Source organism: Centruroides vittatus, unplaced genomic scaffold, assembly GCF_030686945.1.
Source record: "Centruroides vittatus isolate TY-2023 unplaced genomic scaffold, ASM3068694v2 contig_425, whole genome shotgun sequence".
NCBI lineage: Eukaryota > Metazoa > Arthropoda > Arachnida > Scorpiones > Buthidae > Centruroides > Centruroides vittatus.
Genome location: NW_027122231.1, coordinates 257,537 through 281,512, shown reverse-complemented (window position 1 = coordinate 281,512; position 23,976 = coordinate 257,537). Strand labels below are relative to the sequence as shown.

Sequence of the window (23,976 nt, the reverse complement as noted above, 5' to 3'; positions counted from 1 at the left end):
GGCCCACAATGGGGCGACCGGGTGGTGAGGGACGGGACCGACATATCCGAACGGACCACCCCCCGAAAAATTCCTGGGGATTATTCGACCCGTTCGGATTCGATCCCGGGTCCCCCAGAGCGGTAGGCTGCCACCTTTACCGCTCGGCCATCCGGCCGTCGGCATTTTTATACTATTAAAAGAAAACTAGATATAGGCCGGATGGCAGCGATACTTTTGCTGAATACTATAGTACAAACAATATACACATAATTATATATATTTGTATATATAAAACGAATAAAGTAAAATCTCAATTTGGAAGCGTTTTCTACAAAATTAATTTGGCGGGTTTTTGGCTATAATAGGAAGAAAACTCACGAGACACGATGCTAACATGAAAAGTCGGCAGTATGTAATTGTACAGGACGAAAGAGAGTAAGACTTTTTTTTTTTAAATACAAATTTATGAAATTAACGCGTAAAATTATATATTTATAATATAATAAATATACTACACATTACAAACATTATAATTTTCGTTGTTAAATGATATAAATTTAAAGAAAAAAATCAAAATTGTATTGGCTTGTTTTGATGTTGCCAACCAATTAGACGGGACTCAACACGTGGAATTTTGACATTTAATAATGTCATAAATTCAAATTTATTTAAGTATCGCAATTTAAAAAAATTTTTTTTTCATTATTATTAGTATCAAGTGATAAAAAGTAGAGAAATGATAAACGATTTTTTCGACGGTCTCCCTACTGAAAATGGAACAGATGAACTGGATACCGATATCATGTTTCCACAAGATAATAGTGATATAGACAGCAGCAGTACACCCACATTTTACCAAAAGCAGAGAGACATGAATAAAAATTTCAAAATCGATAAAGCTATTAATGAAAAGTATCGCAAGAAATGTCGAAAGATGAAAAGAGTAATGAAAGCTTTAATTTTTGTAAGTAAATTTCGATTTTTATAATCAATATTATATATATTCAAATTAGGTTAATGTTACCTATGGTTCCAAAATGGCGACTCGTCTCTGATTCCAGCAAATAGAAAAAAGGAAACAGTGGGACGCACGTTCTAACCTAACCTATTCTAATAAATTACCATAATTATTACCAACAAAATTATTAGAGTAGGTTAGCTTAGGTTAGAACATGCGTCCCACTGTTTCCTTTCTTCTATTTGCTGGAATCAGAGACGAGTCGCCATTTTGGAACCATAGGTAACATTAACCTTAAATGAAAAAGAAAAAATGTATATAGACAGTATTTGATAGAATAGTTTTTATTTAAGTAATTTGTATATGCTTTAAGCAATACGTACAACATAACAGTGTTTTGTCTAAAACTTATTGAAAAATTACAAATTAGAATAATTAATGATGTAAAAGTTTAATGCTTTAAGGTTAGTTTATTTTATATAATTCTTAAATTAATATGAGTTTCAGTTGTAAAACTGTTTTATAATAAAATAAACTTAGATTATCTTCTTGGTCATCTAAACCAGCAGTCGGCAACCTTTCTGACCTCATGGACCACTAAACTCACAATTTTGAATCCCGCGGACCACTATTGTGAATTTTTTAAATAATACAAAATCTGTAGAATAATGATCATAAAAGTTCGATTTTACTGTATTAATCGCAAGCCTAAAGTTCATTGATGCTTGTTTGAAACAAGTTTATGGATTCTTAGCGCTTTTCCACGAAGGACAACAATCACACTCACAATATTGTTTATTGTTCAATATTTATTGATAGCAGTCGCTTTGTATTTGGTTTTAGATTCGAATAAAAAAACCCCAACAAGTGAAAAGCAATTTGCATTTCTTTCATAATAGTTCGCATAACCTTCTGTTGATCAATGTCCGAATTTCTCCACGGACCACCCAAATTTTCTCGTGGACCACCAGTTGCCGACCATTGATCTAAACTGTTTTCCTCGTAATTATTTTTGAACATTTGTCTATTGATATTCTCGATGTACAACTTAAGTGAAATAAACTAAACTTGCATATTCATAAAAAAGACTTAGAATTTATAAATAATGACAGATATTTGTTGCTAACTTTAAATTTTCGAGCATTTCAGTTTAATTTGACTATTATTTAATAACTGAATGTTCAAATTTAAAAGTTTAAGTATGAGAAAATGTAAGCATTATCATATTTTCATTTAAAATACAGTGTGTCACACTTAAAATTGACCCAATTGAGATGATGAAACATTAGTGATGTTAATTTTATAGGGGTATTTAAAAGAGAAAGTATATGAGACTAATTCTAGAACAATGTAAACAAACACTGAAGGAAGCCTTCTCAGATGCATTGAAGCTATTAACATTAGTACATATTTTATGTAAGGTTATTCTGAACATGATTATGCATATACAAAGGTGCATAGATATACAAGGATACTACTTTCGGCATCTTGTAAGTCTCTGTATGTTTAAATAATGTTAAAATAAAGTTTTTAATGAGTACCTTTTGTTTAAATTTATTTATATCATTTCCAGTGAGTGGCGTGATTTTATGAGGAACACTGTAATACTGTTACAGAATTCAAATGAAAACTATTTTATATTTATTTATTTAAAAAAATTTAAAGTATGTATAAACATAGTTAAAGATTCTTAGGTACTTATGGGTTAAGAGGACGCCAGTCGGAAATTGTGATTTTTCCAAATAATGCAAGTTTTTATTTTTCAAATTTAAAACAATTGTTAAATCAAACAACAAATTAACAATTTACAAATGCTTAGTTTTAATATTTAACAAATTTAAAAAACTGCTTACTTCTTACGATTACAGATAACAGTTAATGTTACCTACAGTGCCAAAATGGCCTCGTCTCTGATTCCAGCAAACAGAAGAAACATTGGGGACGCACGTTCTAACCTAACCTAACCTATTCTAATAAACTATCATAATTATTATCAACCAAATTATTAGAATAGGTTAGGTTACATTAGGTTAGAACGTGTGTCCCCACTGTTTCTTCTGTTTGCTGCAATCAGAGACATGATATCAATAATCATCCTTCTTGATGTTTTTTCATTTTTACAACTTAAATAGTAATTTTTGTTCTTTTCAGAGTTAAATTTACTATTCTATTGTTATTTAGATAATTTCATTCAAAAACGCGATTTTGATTGCAATTTCCGACTGGCGTCCTCTTAACCCATAAGTACCGATTCGTATACTAATCTTGCATTTGAATTAGTTAAGTTTGTAAATTTTCTGGAATTAAGAAGTACTTGACATTGCTAATATTTGCCAGAAAGACTATGTATGAAATAATTTGAAAGAAAGGCATAAACAGGCATTTTTAAAAAAATTTTTAAATGTAATGATTCTGCAATAAAATATGTGTAATAAAAATAAGTTTAATGGGGAACTATACTTCATCATCTGGAATGTTAAACTAATATATCTTTACCAAATTATAAATAGAATTTAGTAAGTTTACATTAAAATTAAAAAATTCAATATTATATAGGTAATATAAAAACAATTAGTCCTAATATAGTTTTAAGAACAACTGATATTCTACATTTTCAAACTCCACACAATACTATTTTGTATTTGTACACTAGGGAGAATCCAATGTTTGAATTATCCATTTTTGGAAATTAAACTGTTTTTTCTGCAGATTTTTTAGTATTTGGTATATATTCTTTGATGATAACATATTTTCTCTTTGCCTTTTTTCCTACCTTTTTAATCACTTCAAATTTTTTAGCTAAAGGTAAATTTGTATGTGTTTCATGCTTAGATATCATTAAAACACAACAAACAATTGTTATCTACAGTCAAATGTCAATAAATTTTTTAAACTTTGTGAAATACTAGTTACAAATTGTCCAAGTTTATTCTTAAAAAATTCTAATCACAGTAAACTAATATTTAACACATATTTAATTACATAAATTGACTTCACTTCTCTATCTCTAATACTACTTTCATCAGTTATGTTTATATAAATATAACCTACATTTACTTAATGCAGATATGCTGAATTGTTAGCATTAGTGTAACTTGTAAGCAGTTTTTCTCCTTACTACCTCAAACATGGTTTCTAAATGTTAGTAACATTAAAATAGGCTTAAAATATAGTTCCATCATATTGTTATAAACAAAGATAACATTTTAAATTGTTCCTTTTCATCCATCTATCATAAAAATATAAATAATGCAGTAAATATATACAGTACTTGTGTTATGTAGAATTTGAAAATATGGGTTATATTAATCCTGAATTCTGTACTTGGATAAAATAGCTTAATTTATGTAATTATCAATAATATAATTAATAAATTTAAATAGTAGTTTCAAATTAATTAACTATGAGAGCATTGATTTTTGTACAGAACATTTTATGTAAGTTACTGATATTTTATTTCTATAAATAAGCTTAAATGAATTATAATAATGCACAATATTTAAAAATATTTTTTAAAGTTAGTCTTTATGATTTTTAATAATAGGAAAATGCTGCTCTCTGTGATGAAGTTGCACAGTTACAGGAAAAAATATTAATTGGAAAAGAGGAAAGAAGGTTAGTGTTTTTGTTTTATGTCTTTGTGGTGATGAAAAATGGAACAGATATCAACAGATGTTTTTTCTTGTAGGCTAATGCTTAAGAGAAAAGATTTATTAGTGCATTTTTCATCAAAATGTAAACTTGTTTCTAAAGTATTCTTATAATTAAATGTATAACAAAGATTAATTTTTCATTTTTACTATTTTAATTTTACTTTTATTGAACAAAATATAATGAAATATAAAGAAATGATATAAGCTAAATAGTTTTTACAATAATGTAATTTTGATAGCATTGTTTCTTTAGCATTAAAGAGAGAATCATACAAATCATGATTTTTAATACAGGATGATTATGAAGTTACTGAACTCTAATTTTAAAAATTTTTAAATTTTTATTTGTTATACATATGTACAGTATATTGTTACTAAAAACTTTGATACATATTTCTTCTATTTTTGAGCAATTAACAATTACCTAAAGAAGGTGCAGAGAATAATAAACATTTAATGATTTTTAAATTTAGAGTTTGAAAACTTTACAATCACTCTGTGGTTATTTAAGCAAATAAAGTAACTTTGCTGGGAAAACTTTAAATATTTATCTTATAAATTTCAGTTAGAATTATACATTTTTCACTTCTTTCTCCATGTGGGCAGTAAGAGGGCCTTTTTTATCAAGCCCATTATGGATTTGACTGGACCCACAATGGGAGTGATCAAGTGATGAGGAATGGGGACAACATACAGTGAAACCTCTATTAACAGTCACTCCTGACTAGCGGGCACTTCTACTTAATGAACATTTTTACAGTCTCCAGACCCTTCAAATACCACATCTGTTACATTCACCTCTAAATAGTGGACACAAAATAATGGATGCCGTCATCTATAACCTACCTTACAAAAATACAAAGTCCAGCTTTCAATATTCTGAAGTAATTAATTATATATGAAATAGTTTAAAACTAAAACAAAGAATCAGTTCAAATACACTTTCAGAGGAAGAATTTTGACCATAGGTGTCAAATAAAGACTAGCTAAAAATAGGAATAGGGGGGGAAGGCAGGTTATAAAAAGCTGAACAAATATTCTTTATGTTAGAGAAGACTAATTTGGTTAAGTTGTCAATCAACATTTATTGTCATACATGTTATTAAACTTTTGTTTTATTGTTGGAATTAAGCTTATGGTACTAAGGAACCATAAACTTTTCCAAAGTTATTCATTCATTCAACAAGAACTGTAGTACAGTAGTAACAAAAAAGAAACAGTTTTAAGGTTAAGACAACAGCATTTATTTGGTGAAAGTTCCAAGACTGTGTTATGAAGGCAATTTGCCAATGACTTTAAAGTGTAGGAAGATATTTGGTTTTCTCACATTTATGATCTTAACAACTTTGTAGTGGCTAAAGTAATTTTTAAATCTGTAATATATGTTGAGATTCAAATTGTAATTAAACATTAAATTTAACTGTGTATGTGCTGAGGTAGCAACACTGGTTGAAAGGGTTGTGGCGTGAAATGAACAGCCATGATGTAGCTCCAAGGAACCAGAGAGATGTACAAGTGTTCAGTTGGTGTTTAATAAAGAGTTATCCATTTTATCTCGTCAGTTGAGTCATTTATAATACAAAATCATTTATTGAAAAAAGCAAAAATTTTCCAAAAATTATACCTACTTGATAACTACAAAGTAGACAAATCACTATATCAATGTTTATTAGTCGCTTAGATCATAAATGATGATATAAATGCAAGAATACCAATTACATTTCTTACTGCTTGAAGTGGCAAGCAAATCACCTTCGTAACTCAAACATTCGAATTCTCATTGCCTAACCCTTCTGTTCATAATAACAGTTTCATATTTCTTTTTGTCATTTCTGCTCAGGTCATTTTTGATGAATTAATTATTTTTACTGCTGAAAAGATAAATAATATACTTTATATATATTTTAATTATATAGTCTACATATAATCTCTGATATTTTCACATTCCTAACATAAGTTTGATGTTTTCATAATCCATTGTATTTTTCAATTTATAATTACCAGGTTAAAATACAATATGGCTGTCAGCATGTACTGTATCTCAGAATAGCAGACAAACTTCTCAGTCCTGATTGTGAGGCCCAAAAATAGACCCCCCAAAAAAAGGGATATGTACAAATTTGTTAAGTTAAACCCCAAGATAATAAATTATATAAGTGTCGAGTTGGTGAAACCGGACTTGATGTTGATGCTCAAAAAGAGTAACGGGAAAAAGAAAATTTTAGATAAAGAAAATTTAGAAAGGAAAATATTAAAAAGTTAAGATGCAGTTTAGAAAGCAAAATGAAACTAGAAAAAAAATATCAAAATTAACATAGGTGTCATTGCCAACAATTAAGTGCAATCAGAGTCTAAAAGACGGTGTCGGGTAAACCATTTCTAGCCAACCTTCGCGCAACCTATACGAAGCTCCATTTACTCCTAGAGACAGGTGGGAGATAATTAGAAAGCACTCCCAAGACTCCATCACTGAAAAAATGAAAACTCCTAGAGACCTCCAACCAGAAGGACGACGACATCCGGGACATTGTCAATTAGTTATGTAAGCATTTTCGACCAAAATAAACTGTTTCTTTGTGAAACGCTTGTCTTTTCTGCCTCCTCAAAACCGCCACCCGCATACGTATAACCCTTAAGCCTTGGTCACACTATGCGATTTCCAGCCGCGCAGGTGACTGCAACCGCAACAAGCGCGAGTCGTGCGCGTCTTCTCGTGGTCACACATTGTTCATTGACATTGCAACTCGGTAACACATGACCTTATAATAAACCAATAAAATTACAGTAGCTTGTTTTTGTCTACTTTTGTTAGTTTACCAACATTTTACGTTCTACTTCAGAGTATTTACGGAATTTTAGCCACTTTTCTTATTAAAATGGCAAGCAGTTCTTTTTCTGGAATGAATAAAAGAAAACAGGCGATAATTTTGTTAGAGCTGGCGAGAATATACGAAGAGAAAAATAAGAAAAAACCTTCATGCTGGGTTAAAACTTGGCGAAATGAAAATCAACGGGCTAAACAATCGTGCTTTCACTAGCTGATGAACGAATTAAGGCTTTCGGATGCCGAAGGTTATAGGGGATATATTCGTATGAATATCAATACTTATATATAATTTAGGCAAAACGTTTCGTAGTTTGGCATATCAATCTAGAGTGGCCCATAATTCGATGTCAGTCATTATCCCAGAAGTTTTGGATGCTATTTATCAATCTTATAAAAGTGAATATTTGAGGGTTGAAGTGGTTGAGGGTTGAGGGTTGAAGTGGAAGGATTGAATAATTTAATTCAATTATAATCGATATATTTTTTTCTTTTATATCAGCATTTATTTTATTCAATTGTATATTATTAAAAGTAATCAAACTTTTTAAAATAAATCTAACAATAAGTTTTATAAATTCAGATTTAATTTATATCAATTATAGCATTTAAATGTACTGAAACTGAGTTAATACAAATGTTATAATCAAGATATGTTGACAAATATACGACACAAAGTATGACATGGGCCAAAGACGTTTTCTGATTGGATGTGCGTTTACAACCGTCATGAATAGAACAAACTTTTTGTTTCTAGTTGCAGTTGTGCTGGTTTTCGAGGGGAATTACTAGTTAACGGGAACAGCCGTTGCAGTTGCAGTTGCCCATGTGGCTGGAAATCGAATAGTGTGACCAGGGCTTAAGCCATCCCAACGGTAAGGAATAAAACTCCCCCCCCCCATTTTGGCGAGCTTACACAATGATGTCTGCTATTTAGAGGTTATACTGTATCTAGAACAGATCATTCTTGAAAAAAATCCTGGGATTTTGCCTTGTCTGTGTCCTCCATGTGGTAGGCTGTCTTAACCATCTTGACTATCTGGTTATCCATTATAAGTATATTGGAAAGAGATTTTTGTATTAATTACCTTCACTTAGGTTAAATCATTAAATTAAGGAATTGCATTTAATATGAAATTTTAATTGATTTGAATTAGAAAGAGGATATTATTTTGTAACAAAAAGAAAAAAATGATAAAAGTGTAAACTTATAAAAATATCATTAAATTATAATTATACAAATGAATTAATATTCTAAACTATTATATTTGACAAATTAAGTTTCATAATCATGATTATCATAGATCATTTGAAGTACAGGTAGTGTTCCTGCCTTTACGAGTTAATTGGTTTCTAGAAGTTACTCATAAAGCAGGAATTAATTTTTTATACAAATAAAAACATAATGTGTAATGTGTTCTTGTGTACAGAATTTTAGATAAGAAAATGTTGAAAACAACAATAAAAATATTTGGCAACAATATTAATACAGTAGAGCATCAATTATCCGACTTGATTGGGGTTGGTCAGATAACTGAAAAGTCGGATAACCGAAAAGTATGAAAAAATACATTATTAGTATAGTATATTAGTATATTGCTATTAACCTACCCCATGTTGAAATTTTTCTCCATTGTGCGTCGCTTTGCGTTGAATTTTTAACGATGTTTAGCCTAACAAAAAGTTTTTTTTTAAAAATAATAATTGTCGCTATTGTATCATGAAAAATTATTTTTTTATTTTGCACAAAATAAATATAGTACTGTACTGTACTGTACATTGAAATATATAAAACAAAAAAATGTATATTTGGGTTACATATTTTTCATAAAGTAGGCCTATACATTAGGAAAAATAGTCTAAAATTTTCTTTTGCTTCACAGCTGATACTCGTTTTTTTGCTGCTAAATCTCGCACGTTTTAAAAACAGCAATTGGATAGCATCACATTCTTCTTGCTGTTCTAACCACTTCATAGCTGTCTCAAGTCCGTGAAAAGCTTCTTCACTGGATGGTCCTTTTTCAGCACGGTTGTCATCACTAGGTTCTTCCTCATCGTCGCAAGGGTCTTGGTTGTCGATGACACTGGCAATGATTTCATCGTCCGACAATATTTGATAGCCAGGGTCATTGGCATCACATTCAAGCCAGTCTTGAATATTTTCGTTGTCGCATTCTTCAAATCCATAACATTCTTTAATCAGCCCACACAGATGTGATGCAAATTGGCTGTTTGGTGGTTCTTCAGGTGCAGAGATAGACTCATCTGATGGTAGGAGCTTATTCCAAGCTGTTACTAGTGTAGTGTCCTTGACAGTAGCCCAAGCATCTGCTGCCATGTACATAGCATCCTTCAAGTTAATTTCAGTGTACACTTGGTGAATTGTTTTTTCACATTCTTCCCTGAGCATTACCATATGCAGCAATGCCTTTCTGTAATATTGTTTGAAGCTTTCAATGACCCCTTGGTCCATCGGTTGGAGGACTGAAGTAACGTTGAGAGGCAAGTAAACAACTTTAAACTTTCCGTTTTTTCTTTCCAATGAAAAGTTTGAGGGATGACTTGGGGCATTATCAATCAATAACAAAACATTTCCAGTATTCCCAGTTTTAAGCTGATGCTTTTGACTTCAGGGATAAATACAGTGTCATACCATTCTATAAAAATGCTTGAATTCATCCATGAATTCTTTTGATTTTTGTAGATGATCGGCAATTTTTTTATTTCCTTAAAGGACCATGGATTTTTAGACTTTCCTACGATTAGCAAAGGTAGCCTGTGCATTCCAGTAACATTTCCGCACACCATAACAGTAATGCGCGATTTGCTTGCCTTAAAACCAGGTGCTGACATTTCATTCTTAGAAACTAGGGTTTTTGTTGACGTTTTTATCCAGTACAAATCAGTTTCATCTGCATTGTAGACATTGGTTTTTTTGTAACCATCCTTATCAATCATGTTTTTAAAAGACTTTTTCAAATGTTCTGCTGATCTGGCATTAGCCAATAATTTTTTACCCTGGATGTCCAATTCCCTACTTCCATGCCTAGATTTGAAGCGCAAAAGCCAGCCAGTACTCGCTTGATAATCAGCATTACCCCCTAGTTTCTTGTTCATTTGAAGAGCTTTTTCACAAATCAAAGGGCCACTTATTGATTGTCCTTGGCTACATCCCTGCATGAACCAAGTGTAAACTGCAGTGTCCAAATCCTTGTTTTCTGCCATTTTCATCGTTTTTCTGTGCAAGCTTCCATCTTCACTGTCAAGTACACTTGCAAATTTTTTAATGGCATCACTGTTCTTTTTAATGTCTGTTATTGTGGTTTTTCCAACTCCATATTCCCCAGCTAAGCTTAATCTACTAGCACCACTTTTCAACTGATCTATTATTTTAAGTTTATCGGAAACACTGAGAACAACACGTTTACGTTTAGTTGCCATTGCGAACGGTACAACAACTACAGCACGATCCGTTACAAGTATGAAATTCACAGATCCAAAATTTATATCTCCGATGGATTCTGATTCAGCATAATTAGAAAATTAAGCCTCATTTAAATACTAGCCTCCCTTTCATGGTTGAGCCAGTGCTGCCAGCTAAAACACGCAAAAATTTAACAAAAATAGTATTAAAGTAGCCAAGACATAACCAAATATTGTAGCGCCACGTCACTAGCAAACATTTGAATTTGCCAACTAGAACGCGGTCGGTTAATTGATGCTCTACTGTATTATATTTGCATTATAATAAAAATATAAATATTATATATTTTAAGATTAATTTCTTTCTTTTTAAAGAAAAAATATACAAAATTATTTCTTTAAATATTTTTTTTTTGTCTGAATTCTCACTCTTTTCTGTAGGCCAACTAGATGCAAAAGTTGAAAAAATGTTGAAAAAATTCTCAAGGTTGTGAATTTTTTATTTTTTAAAATATTTTTTTTAATACATAAGAAAAATTTCTATGTATTTTTTAAATATTTTAAAATAGTACAACAGTAGAAGAACTTAGAGAATATTTGATGCAAAGATCTTTAACTGACATAACTGCTTATAATTTTCATACTGTTTTTTAAAGTTATTCATTTATGTTGTTTTTTGTTGTTCATATCAGTAATGGTATCATCTCTTAGACATGTTGGAAGAATACATAAAATACTCGTAAGCATAAAAATAATAAAAATGAACTTATACACAGATTATAATTGAACAACAATACAGTATCTGCTCTTAACAATGACTCATTAAGAAAATGGTCATTCACTAACTCATGCATATGGTAATGTTTTATTAATATTATCTTTCCCAATGCAGTATGAGTCAGATCATAAAACTGGGAACTTGTAAAGCAGGAACCACCTGTTCTTGAATTTCATTGAAAATTAGTTTTTTTTTTCTTCTTTTCTTTTCTTCTTTTCTTTTCTTTTTTTTTTTTTTTTAAGTTTACAAGACTTTATTTTATCTTTTAGTTTAAAATAATAACTCTATTTTTGAATATTTTCTTAAAAATAGTATTTATTAGTAAGAATAGTTTGCAAACTTGAACTAAAATGTAAAAAAAGCTAATAATACTAGTATTACTAATGACAGTAAAATAAAATTATTAACAATTTAAATGGAGTAATTAACTTAACTATATAGCTAATTTATTACATTAAAATTTAATTTTTTTCATAATATTAAATTTTTCTGTTTCCATAACAGATTATATGTAATTTAAGATTGTTTCTACATTAGTTTCGATTTTTGGAGCAGCTCATTCAAAAGTGTCCACATTCACAAATAGCATAAAATTATCATCAATAATAATGTTCATTATAAATAAAAATTTTTAGTTGTTTGCATACTTCAGAAAACTTGATTTACTAAATTAACATCTTCAGTTTGCATTTCATTTAGATATGATATAAAGGCTGATGTGTTTATTTAATATTGAATGAAAACAAAATAGAGAATGATAAGAATTTCAAATGAGACAAGTTATAAATAGAATAGCTTTAAATGCATTTCTGTTGAATATAAAAGTATTATTATTCAAATTTATTATTCTAAAGTAAACAGTGGCAAATCAGTTCTTATGAAAAACTCTTAGATGACTGATTCAATTTGCTAACAATTATTACTTAACATTCTGTCATTTCAGACTATTCACGACAATTACAAGTTCAGATTTTTTCAAAATGTAGAATTTTAATGGCATCTTTCAGAAATATAACTTTTATGATAAATTTGTGATTTCCAAAACAATATTCTTAAAAATCTAGAAGCATTATGCATTTTTATATTTATATCAAATTTATATTATTAAAAAACGATTACTTGCATTAGAGAGATTAGTTAATTATATTATAAAATATGTGGAAGTTTGATAATTTAATTAACTAAACTATTTAATGCAAGTAATCATTTTTAATAATATAAATTATAATCATTATCAGGCTTTAAATTCTTTGATTGAATCCAGACAGTCAAAAACCCTCAGAAATTTTTCAGGTGATTTTTTTTTTTTGTCTTGGATTTGTTTGGCTCTATCTATCCCTTATCACCAGGCTGCCCCATTGTGTGCTTGGCTGAACCCACAATGGACCTGATAAAAAGACACTCTCTTAATGCTCACAAGGCAGAAAGAATAAAACAGTAGTAGTAGATTCTAGTATATTGGTTTAATAAAATTATTTAATGTAAAAACATAACATGCATTATATTTGAATACATTTAAAAACTATTTCTTCAGCATTTCAAATTTAAATTTGCATAAAATATAATAAAATTTAGGTATTAAATTATTATAAAATGTATTAATTTAGTAATACAGTAGCTTTAGTGTATTGAATATATATCTATGATTTATATACAGTCAAACCTGTTTTTATGTGCGATTTTTATTTGTGCGATTTTTTTAATGCGAATTTTTAATTTGTGCGGTTTTTTTTGTGCGGTATAGTTGGCGACTAGTCTCGTGCGATTCGTCATGTCTCAGGTTGACTTATCATAGCTAAATAAACTTATTATAGCATAAATGCACTTATTATAGTAATATTATTGCATGAATATGTGAAAAATGAAATTATTTACTTTTTAAGTCAACAAAACACCACCTGGACAAAAATATGTAAAACAGACAATAGATCAGACGATGCAGTCAAGTGCTGACATCTGTTGTCAATAAATTCTATTTCGTACGGTTTCGAGTTATTTTCTATGTGAGACTTTTTTTATGCGGTCCCTATTCACCGCATAAAAAAATATTTTTTTAATTGTGTTGCGAAAACTACTTTTTATAGCCCCTCGTGAAGTTTCGTGCGATTTTTTTTAATGCGTTTTTTTTAATGCGGTCCCTATCCCCCGCATAAAAACAGGTTTGACTGTATTATACTTTTATGCTGTGAATCTCTAATTTCAAGCACTTAGCCAGTGCTGAGTTAAGGGTGGACTTAACTACTGCAACCCTGGCTTAAAATATTTATGTATTTATTATTTAATACTTATTACTAATTTTATTATTTTTATTCAAATTGTAAATACTTAAATTTTCAATTTGAGACATTGGAAAAATAGTTTTTAAATGTATTCAAATAGGATATTCAGTATTTTTTTTAGATTCAAGTAATTTTTTTGAACTGATATTTTAGAACAGTGGTGCCCAAACTTTTCAATTGGTAGGCCAAATTTTGTCTAAGTTTAGATAGATAGGCCACAAATATTTAGTAAATTCCAGATATACAAAAAGTAGGCCTATTTTTATCATTTATAAATGATGTGTCAAATATGTTTGTGATATTGCCATGGACCAGATTTTGGGCCGCTGTTATAGGATATAGTAGTTTGTATTTGGAACCTGATGATTGCTAATTATGTTAAAGGAAAATATTTGCAAATTACTTGCTAGAATTTAAAGGTTTAGTTTTTCAAATCAAAAACAGAAATGTTTTTGAGTTTTTTTTCAGTTGTTTTAAATATCTGAGACAGAAAAATACATTGTTTTATTTTGTTTTTTTATACTTTTTAACGTACATATCAAATATACTGATTTTATTTAAATATAATTGTTCCTGAAATGATATATAACAACTTCCATTTTAAATTTAATATTATGTGAATTTTTAAATGTTATTTCAAAATATTTTTTCTTATTTGTAGATACTTTGTAAAAAAACTATTACATCTACAAGCTCAACGAGAAAATGTAATGCAGAATCTTCCTAAATTAAATAGTGGCATGTTATCTAATCATACCTTCAATAATGTTATTACTCAGTCTGTAGCATTACCAGTTTCAGATACAGTTGATAGAGTTAAGAAGAAAGTTTCTTCCAAAAAGAAATCATCTAAAGATGCAGTTGGTAATGTATCAATTTTTAATTTGTAATATAAATTTATTGATATTTTTTAAATGTTCAATTTGGAAAGTTAAAAATATACAGTGGAACCTTGCTTAACGAGCATAATTCGTTCCAGAACCTTACTCGTAATGCGAAACACTCAATAAACAAAAGAATTTTTCTCACAGAAATTAATGTAAAATATGATAATATGTTCTATGTCGAAAAAATACTCAAATACCATATTTACTTGCAAATAAGACAAAATTTTTATTCATTTTTCACTGTATCAAAGACCTAGGTTGTCCTATACACACAAGCAAAGGATCCTTTGTGTTTTTGCAATAATTTTTGTGAACCATGTATAGTCCATTCTGCCATTAGAGCAGAGTGCTATCGAGGTGAAGGTGAATGTCGCTTTTAAAGAGATGATCTGAAAATAGCTGGTCACTTAGCAATGATTATAAATGTAGTTATTTCATATTTGTTAAATTGGTATTTTTAATGAATATTTGTACATTCTGAATCATTAAAAATAAACTTTTTCCTGTCACGTGCATTATAATCTTTTGGTTTTGCTACATGGGTATCAGGTGCATGGAAAAGCAATCTTTAAAAGCTGATAGCAGTCATTCAGGAAATACTGCATTTTAAATTCACTCGACAGATCAGAGGATGATGCTTTGTGGAGTAAGAGTGAAAAAGAGGAGAATTGTGCCGAAGCTTCATAGGGCAAGTCCAAGTAGACAAAAGGTGATAGTGTCAAGAAAACATGGTTGTTTGCCTTAATACATGCATTTGATGATAATTTATTTGTGATTAAACAAAATAAAATTGGAATTGTATTAATAAATCTAATTTTCTTTATTTTGATTTTTAAAGTCACATCTTGTCTTATATGCAAGATCATCTTATATGCAAATAAATACGGTATTTTACGTATAACATTTGTTCAAAGAAAATTATACAATATACGTTGTTAAGGAGCATGAATCATCATCATCTTTTCCTCCAGCATGGAATGAACCAACCTGCAATGCAAATTTGATTTGCAGAAAACAAAAAAATCACAGATAGTAGCATGATGGAACACTCACACAATCCAGGATTTCCCTTCTCTTCATCACTTGTTATGCAAAACTTCGCTTGTTAAGAGAGTCAATTTGTAAAAATTTGATTTGCTTGCTATGCGAAACACTCGTTATGCAAGGTACTCGTTAAGCGAGATTCCACTGTAATGTTTAATTGCAATTATATATTTATAGAAGATAACTTGAAAGCAAAAACTGTGAGGAAAAAAGCATCAGTGGATAAAAAATATGTTCAGTTAATACCACTTGATTCTACTGGACGACCAATTTTTCCTATTAATCTTGGAGATTTAACATTACATAGCTTAGGAGAGGTGAGATAAATATGTTTTTTAATAAATATTAGAAAAAATTTGTTTACATCTGAAATTCATTTAGAAAAAAAATTTAAACAATCTTTTATTCTTTTATTAGTGAAATTTATTATATAGAATATTTATATGCTTAGATAATTTAGAACTGAAAAATGTACTTGATACAATTTCAAATAAAGGCAGTTTGATATATTATGTTTTATATAATATATACAAGGTGAACCAAAAGTAGGTGGACAGTAGGTGGAATGGGGTTTGTATTAGGGTTATACTATTACAATGGTGTATATTTAACTTGGTTATGGTTATGGTTGAAAAATTACATCACAGATGCATTTCAAGAAATTAATACACAAAGATACTTGTGCAAAAATGTTTGTCAAAGCATAAAATGGTGAAATGTAGACTTCAAAGCTGTTTAAATTCTGATGGACCGTGTTTTGAGCACCTGCTTTGATAAAATTGTATTGTATTAGTAAATGTAGTTGTATATGTAATCTCAATAAATGTTATAATTTACTGTCCACCTACTTTTGGTTAATGCTGTATTTATGAATTGTATTCCTATTTGGATCTGTGAGGTAGTTATCACAATCAAAATTACCTTTCATTTTCCAGAAAATCTGAGAAATGAGTTGTTCTTGTTGGTTACTATTAATCCACTCAGTTTGGAAAAAATTATAAAATCATCAAGAAGTCAATTACAGTATTTAGTTTTGTAAAAGTTTATCAAGCATTTAAATTTTATAATTGCAGTATGTACACATTTTGTATATGTTGTACAATTACAAAATATACAATACTGTATACAATCATTAGAAAATTATTATCGTTTAATATTAAAATATATATTTTTTAAATATTAGAGCTATTCAGAGAATAAACATGAATTAAATTAATTAATATATTCAGTAACTTGCTGATAATTTTTATTTTAATAAATAGAAAATTTTTATTTTTAGATTGTCTCAGACAGACCTGGTTTTCATACAGAAGATCACATTTATCCTGTTGGATTCTGCAGTTCAAGATTATACGGAAGTATTAAAAATCCTTCTCAACATTGTTTATATACATGTACTATCATGGACGGTAATACAGGACCAAGAGTAAGTATTTTTCTTATTTTATAATCAAATACAAAAATTCAATGTAAAAATCCACAAACTACTGATATTATAACATGCAAAAATCCTAATGTATTTAATTAGGATAATTTATTTGATTATTAAGACATTATTAAACAAATTAAATTTTTAATTGCATTAATATCAAACTAATTTTAATCATTTACAATTTAAAAAAAATTCATTTATAAAAATTAAGTTATATTTTCATTTTGAATACAATGTATTCATAAGTTTTAAAATTATTTGCATTTTTTATATCTTGTAATTCTTTTTAATGTCTAGTTTGAAATTGTTGCCGAAGATAATTCTGAAAAGCCATTTTTGGGAAACACGCCTAACGAATGTCATTCTATATTATTAAGAACAATAAATGAATATTAGTAATATTTTATTTTTATTTTTCTTTGAATCTAAAAAACTTTTCCATTATTTACAGTAATATTTAATTGTGTTTATAAATTAGTGGAAAAGAAATACTGCCACAAGAAGGACAAGGAGCTGACTTTTTTGGTTTAACTCATCCAACAATTCAGAATCTTGTGCAAAGTTGTGCTGGTGCTAGAAAATGTTCATTATATCGCTGGGTTAAATTTGAAGTTTGTAAAAACATTAAAGTAGAAGAAGGAAATGCTACTGATAATGATCCATCAATTAATTTTGAAGCACTTCAAAATCTTCTCTTTGCAGTTTCAACAGGTAATTTTGTTTTTAATGATAAATAAATAGTATTTATTTTAAAATTTATTAAATACAGTAAGACCCCACTTAACACTGCCTTAATTAATGCTGATTCAATATAACGCGGTCTGCTTGAAGCCTAAAAAACGCTCACAATTTATGCTGATTCAAATTAATGTGGCATTTCATTGATTAGTATATAATACAATTATCCCAAACATGAACCAATCAGCCAAAAGGTGGCAATTCGTCATAGTACTGTACTTCCCTTAAATCTATGTTTGTTTTGTGCAATTTTGGAAAAAATATAACATCATGCATGCCATAGGAAATATCAACTTTGCTTGGCAAGAATTAACTGATAAATGTATAAATGAAGTGTGGAAGAAGTTATCGCTGAAGGTATTCAAGAATTCTCAATGAGAGGAGGCTATCGCTGTATCGTTAGGTTGACCAAATTATCATCCTAATCAATACAGCAGGACTAGGAGATGTGGAGAAGAAGGATATTGAGGAGTTGCTGCAGGTGGTTTCTGGTGAGAGCCTTACTGACAACGACTTTTAAGAACTGGCAGAACAAGGAATTCATGTAGAACTGGAAAATAGAGATTCCAAAAACAAGTACTCAAAGAACTTGCTACAGATTCCCTTAGTAAAAGTTTGGTAACAATAACCAAAATCGTTGATCAAATTGTAGTGAATGATTCAGATTTTAAAAGGTGTGCAAAGGCAAAATGAGGCATTTTGAATGCGATCTTCTGCTATCGACAGTTGCTTAAGGAAAGAAAAAAGTGACAAATGAAACTACACAACTTTATGGCAAAAAACAAGAATTTCAGAAAAGCCAGGACCTTCATCACAAAAAAATCAACTTCATATTTCTGTCTGCATATGTATTATTCAACATAAGTAGTATATAGTTGAGAGACACTGGAATAATTTGTTAAACTTTTAACATTTTATAACTTTTGTCACAGTAACTCTCACGATTTTGCGGGAAAGACATCGAGCAGGGGCAAAAAACGATGGAAATTACGATAATTAGTAAATCGCTCAAGCGGTTCTGAGATTTTTTGTATTCCAAAAACTCTCCTAGACATCAAAACCACACCCATTTTAGGTGCCCCTTCGGATATACTTTCCAGCACGATTTGAACGACCGTTTTTGAAATAATTCGCTGTTTTATATATAGATATAAGAGAATTAATATATACACAGTGCGGCAATTAAATTCCGGGACTGAAGCTATATCTCAGCAACCAGTAGCGACATCTGTTTAAATTTTATGTCATATCAAGTTTGGACATGTATGAACATAACCTAAAACTTTTATTTAAATCGGTTGACATTTATCATTGTTTTTGATATTTTGTTTATCAGTTTATTTTGTTACATGTCGGAAAACAATAATGAAACAACATGCTGTTATTAAATTTCACGCTAAACTTGGCACAAGTGCCACAGAAACGTTCAAAATGATGCAAAAAGTGTATGGAAGTGAGTGTTTATCACGGTCAAAGACTTTTGAGTGGCACAAGCGATTTTTGGAAGGCAGACAATCACTGGATGACGACAAACATGTGGGAAGGCCAATAACAATTCGAATAGCAGATTCGATTCAAAAAGTGCAAGAATTTGTATCCAATGATTGCAATGCAACACTGAGAATGATGGAACAGGTATTAAACATTAACAAAGAGACAATACGACAAATTCTTAAAGAAGATTTGGGCAAAACAAAGGTCTGTGCTAAATTTGTTCCGCACACACTAACCCAAGAGCAAAAATTGATGAGACTGGAACATTCCAGAGAGATTGTACGAGCAGCAAATAACAGCTCAACCTTCCTCAAATCAATTGTTACTGGTGACGAGACCTAGTGTTTTCAATATGACCCACAAACAAAACGTCAAAGTGCCGAATGGAAGTCAAAATCATCACCTCAAGCCAAAAAAACACGAAAAGTTCCATCAAAAATCAAGACGATGTTCATTGTTTTCTTCGATAGCAAAGGCATCATCCACCGTGAGTTCGTCCCACAGGGTCAAACAGTTACTGCTGCTTTCTACTTGGGAGTTTTACAACGATTAATGGGAAGAATTCGTCGAATTCGACCAGAATATCGCAATTCTGATGACTGGTGTTTGTTACACGATAATGCACCGAGTCACACATCATTGATTGTTCGTCAATTTTTGGCACGAAATCAAGTCTGTGTGTTGAATCATTCGCCGTATTCCCCCGATTTAGCACCATGTGACTTCTCTTTATTTCCAAAAATGAAAATGAAGTTGAAAGGACGCATTTTTAATGATATTGAAACCATCCAAAGAGAGTCTACGCACATATTAGAGGCAATACCGAAAATTGAGTTTGAGCAGGCATTTGAATCACTATTGAATCGCTGTAAAAAGTGTATTGAAGCAGGAGGAGAGTATTTTGAATAATTTAATAAAAAGATTTGAATAAAATTGTTTTGTTTCATTTTTATAGATCCAGTCCCGGAATATAATTGCCGCACTGTGTATATATATATATATATATAAAAAACAGCGAATTATTTCAAAAACGCTCGTTCAAATCGCGCTGGAAAGTATATCCAAAGGGGCACCTAAAATGGGTGTGGTTTTGATGTCTAGGAGAGTTTTTGGAATACAAAAAATCTCAGAACCGCTCGAGCGATTTACTAATTATCGTAATTTCCATCGTTTTTTGCCCCTGCTCGATGTCTTTCCCGCGAAATCGTGAGAGTTACTGCGATAAAAGTTATAAAATGTTAAAAGTTTAACAAATTATTCCAGAGTCTCTCAACTATATACTACTAACATAAATTATTATTCAAATTAATATAAAAATAACTTAAAATTATAATAAAATTTGCTTATTTTTAGTCATGTGTTCCCCCTTTCTCTATTTACTCTATGTTAAAATGACCTCGTTTAACGCTGTTTCATTTAGTGCTTTATCATCTAGGAACACATCCCCTGCATTAAATGGGGTCTTACTGTATTTTATATGTTCAGATAAGTTTATACAGTTCTAAATTTTTCATTGAAATATTCTACTTTTAATATTCTATGTATTAAGTAATTAAATTTAAACTTAATATGAGCATTTATTTATTGTGACATTATCACAATTCAGGCTACAATTTTTAATTATATTTTTAATTTATTTAATTTAAAATATATGCGCTCCACCTCAAATTAGTACTGTAGTGTCTTGCCCCTGTACATCATACTTTTCCATTAGCAATAAAGTTGTGCCAGTTACCTATCTAACTCCTTTCAGGGAAAAATTTTTAAATTGAAACAATATGGTTTCTGGTTTTCATCAGAAGTTTTGTATACAGTTAATTGGGGCCTCCTTCCTCTAAGCTTTCTATATTTGGTCTTGACTTTCATGTACAGATGGATGGACAACAGTGGGAATTTATAAGTCTACAATTTTTCAAATTGCAGCCCAATAGTTCAATATTTTAATATTAATATTTTCAACATGATCAACTTTGAAAGAATTTCAAATAAAGTTTAATAAGTAAATTATCTTTATAAATTAAATTAATGAGTTGGTTTGTTAAAAATGATAGGATTTTATGAATTAATATGAAGTTTCCTATTAACAAGGGCATTAAAATAATTAAAACTGTGATCATTGAATTAAATCAGTCAAATGAAACCCATCCAAGTGGAAAAACAGAACAGGAATACAAATGTAGGTTTTAATAGTCTCCAAAATGATTTAGACAGGCGTTACACTGTACAACTAACTGATGTATTATGGTATTATAGAAGAAGACTGGTTGTACCTCAAACCATTGCAGTATGTTTTACTTCAGCTTATCTGTTGAGAACTTTCTCTCTTTAAAAGCCTTCTTGAGCATTCCAAAGATATGAAAATCAGCCTGTGACAGATCACCATCGTATGGAGGGTTACACATTGTTTCTTAGAAAGTGCTTCAACATGGCCACTGTTGTGGACATGCAGATGCAACATTATCATGAAGGAGGATTGCACTTTCAGTTAACAATCCTAGGCATTTGTTCTTTAATGCAGAATGGAAGTTTATCAGGATTTTCATACCTTAATCAGCATTGATTGTCTCCTCCTTTTCTAGAAAGTTGATCAAAATCACTACAGTGATCAAAAAAGCTTGAGTACGTAACTTTTCCAGTTGGCTGGGTTTTATTTGACTACACCAAATAAATACACATACACACAAATTAATTTTAATTTCTGATTTTACTTATTTTACTTACAAAATAAGTGAAATCTTATATCTTATACACTGTTCATGCATGCGTGTAAGATATATGCAATGTTTTTCAAAACAGACATGCCTTAGGAGACTGTCATCCACCTGTGTTTCCTTAATCTCAAGCATAGTGTTAGATAAATGAAATTCAAGATTAGATCTGGAAAGTTTAGGGGCAGGAGGCCCCGATTAACTATATATAAACTTCTCATGCAAACCGGAAGTCATGTTATTTCAATTAAAAATATTTCCCCTGAAAGGAGCTAGATAGATGGAGCTAATGGAAAAGTATGATGTACAAGGGCTAACCACTACTAATTTGAGGTGGAGAGGATATATTTTAAATTAAATAAATTAAAAATATGATTAAAAATTACAGCTTGGCACCGTGATGATGTCACAATAAATAATTGCTTGTTATCTTTATTATTTTTTTAGAAGATAAATCCAATAAAGAAGCAAGTATACAAGAATTACCAACAGCTTTAAGTGTTCAAACAGCTAATTTGCAGTCACTTCTGATGGCAAATATAATTGATAATAGTTCAAGATAATCATTTTTTTAATTATTTAATGTTAAATATGAGTATTTATAAGACCAGAACTTTTAATAAAATGCTTCACTATGACATATTCTATTGTATATTAAATGTACCAGTACTTATGACAATTTACTTGTTACCATGTAAATATTGTAGTTTAATTTGTCAATATTTTCATAAAATGTGAATAAATTTGTTTTTAATTATATTTGAAAACATTTTAATTTTATTATATAAGTCTTTATAATGGTTCCATTATCATCATAAATTTGTATTTTCAGAAAGATTTTAAAATTTGAATCTATTATATTAATTAAACTGATAAAGTTAAAAAGAAATTAAAAATAAATTAATAATTTAGTATCTATTTATAGCCCGAGAATTCATAATTTTCCAAGAAAAATCTAGAATATGATTATTTTTAATAATCTTCAACACTTGGAAAAAGAATTATTCAAAAGCGATATATTAAAAATGTACTAAACTTTAAAATATTTATCATTTTTTAAATAATCAGGTAATATATTCTATTTATACATTTAAAAAGTTAGATTTCAAACAGAATTTTTTAGTTCTTTTTTTAATCTTCAACACTAAGATCTCCTTGCAATAAATGTTTATTTCATAATAATTTTCTTAACATTGATGATATAATATATTGTAAAAATAAAGCAAAAATCAATAGTAAAAACTGCTTTATTTAAACTAAAAAATATTCTGTTTTATTGCAGTAGTTAACAAAGCAAAACTGCAAAAAATTTCTCACAATTTCTGGCAATTGAACCCAACTTCGGGAAAAACCAGCTGAGAATGTAAATGTTAAAACATTTCAAAGCTTATAAACAACTGATTCATTATGAACATTATCTTTACTGTGGTCCTGGCCAAACTCATTGATCAGTATGATTAAAAAAGCTCTCTTAACGCCTATATGACAGAGTAAAAAAAAATAAATATTTAAAACAAGAACGTTAGTAGATCATGCTTGTTTTTAAACTAGTGACATTTACTTAAATACTGATATTATTGAACTTAAACAATGTTTTGGTTCAATAATAATAGTATTTAAGTAAATATTTTGTATTTGATACTACTTTCTACAATTTAGTAATTTTATTGTTAACTTTAACAATGTATTCTCTATGTTTTGGATTATTATCGTTGTAAAATTTAAAGCTATTAAGAATATCTAATTTTTACTTCTCGGCTCTGTTATATAGTGTAT

The 23,976-nt window shown here is 29.5% G+C and overlaps 1 protein-coding gene across 1 annotated transcript; it reads left to right on the top strand.

Annotated features, from left to right (window-relative positions):
* The first annotated feature begins 366 nt into the window (after positions 1-366).
* On the top strand, positions 367-22,957 carry LOC136976784 (transforming growth factor beta regulator 1). Its single transcript, XM_067272149.1, has 9 exons — positions 367-417; positions 695-946; positions 4,485-4,555; positions 14,559-14,761; positions 16,006-16,145; positions 17,108-17,254; positions 17,558-17,655; positions 17,739-17,971; positions 22,648-22,957. Exons 2-9 carry the CDS (start codon positions 719-721, stop codon positions 22,761-22,763), a joined length of 1,236 nt encoding a protein of 411 aa, XP_067128250.1. The 5' UTR covers positions 367-417; positions 695-718; the 3' UTR covers positions 22,764-22,957.
* The last annotated feature ends 1,019 nt before the right edge of the window (positions 22,958-23,976 follow it).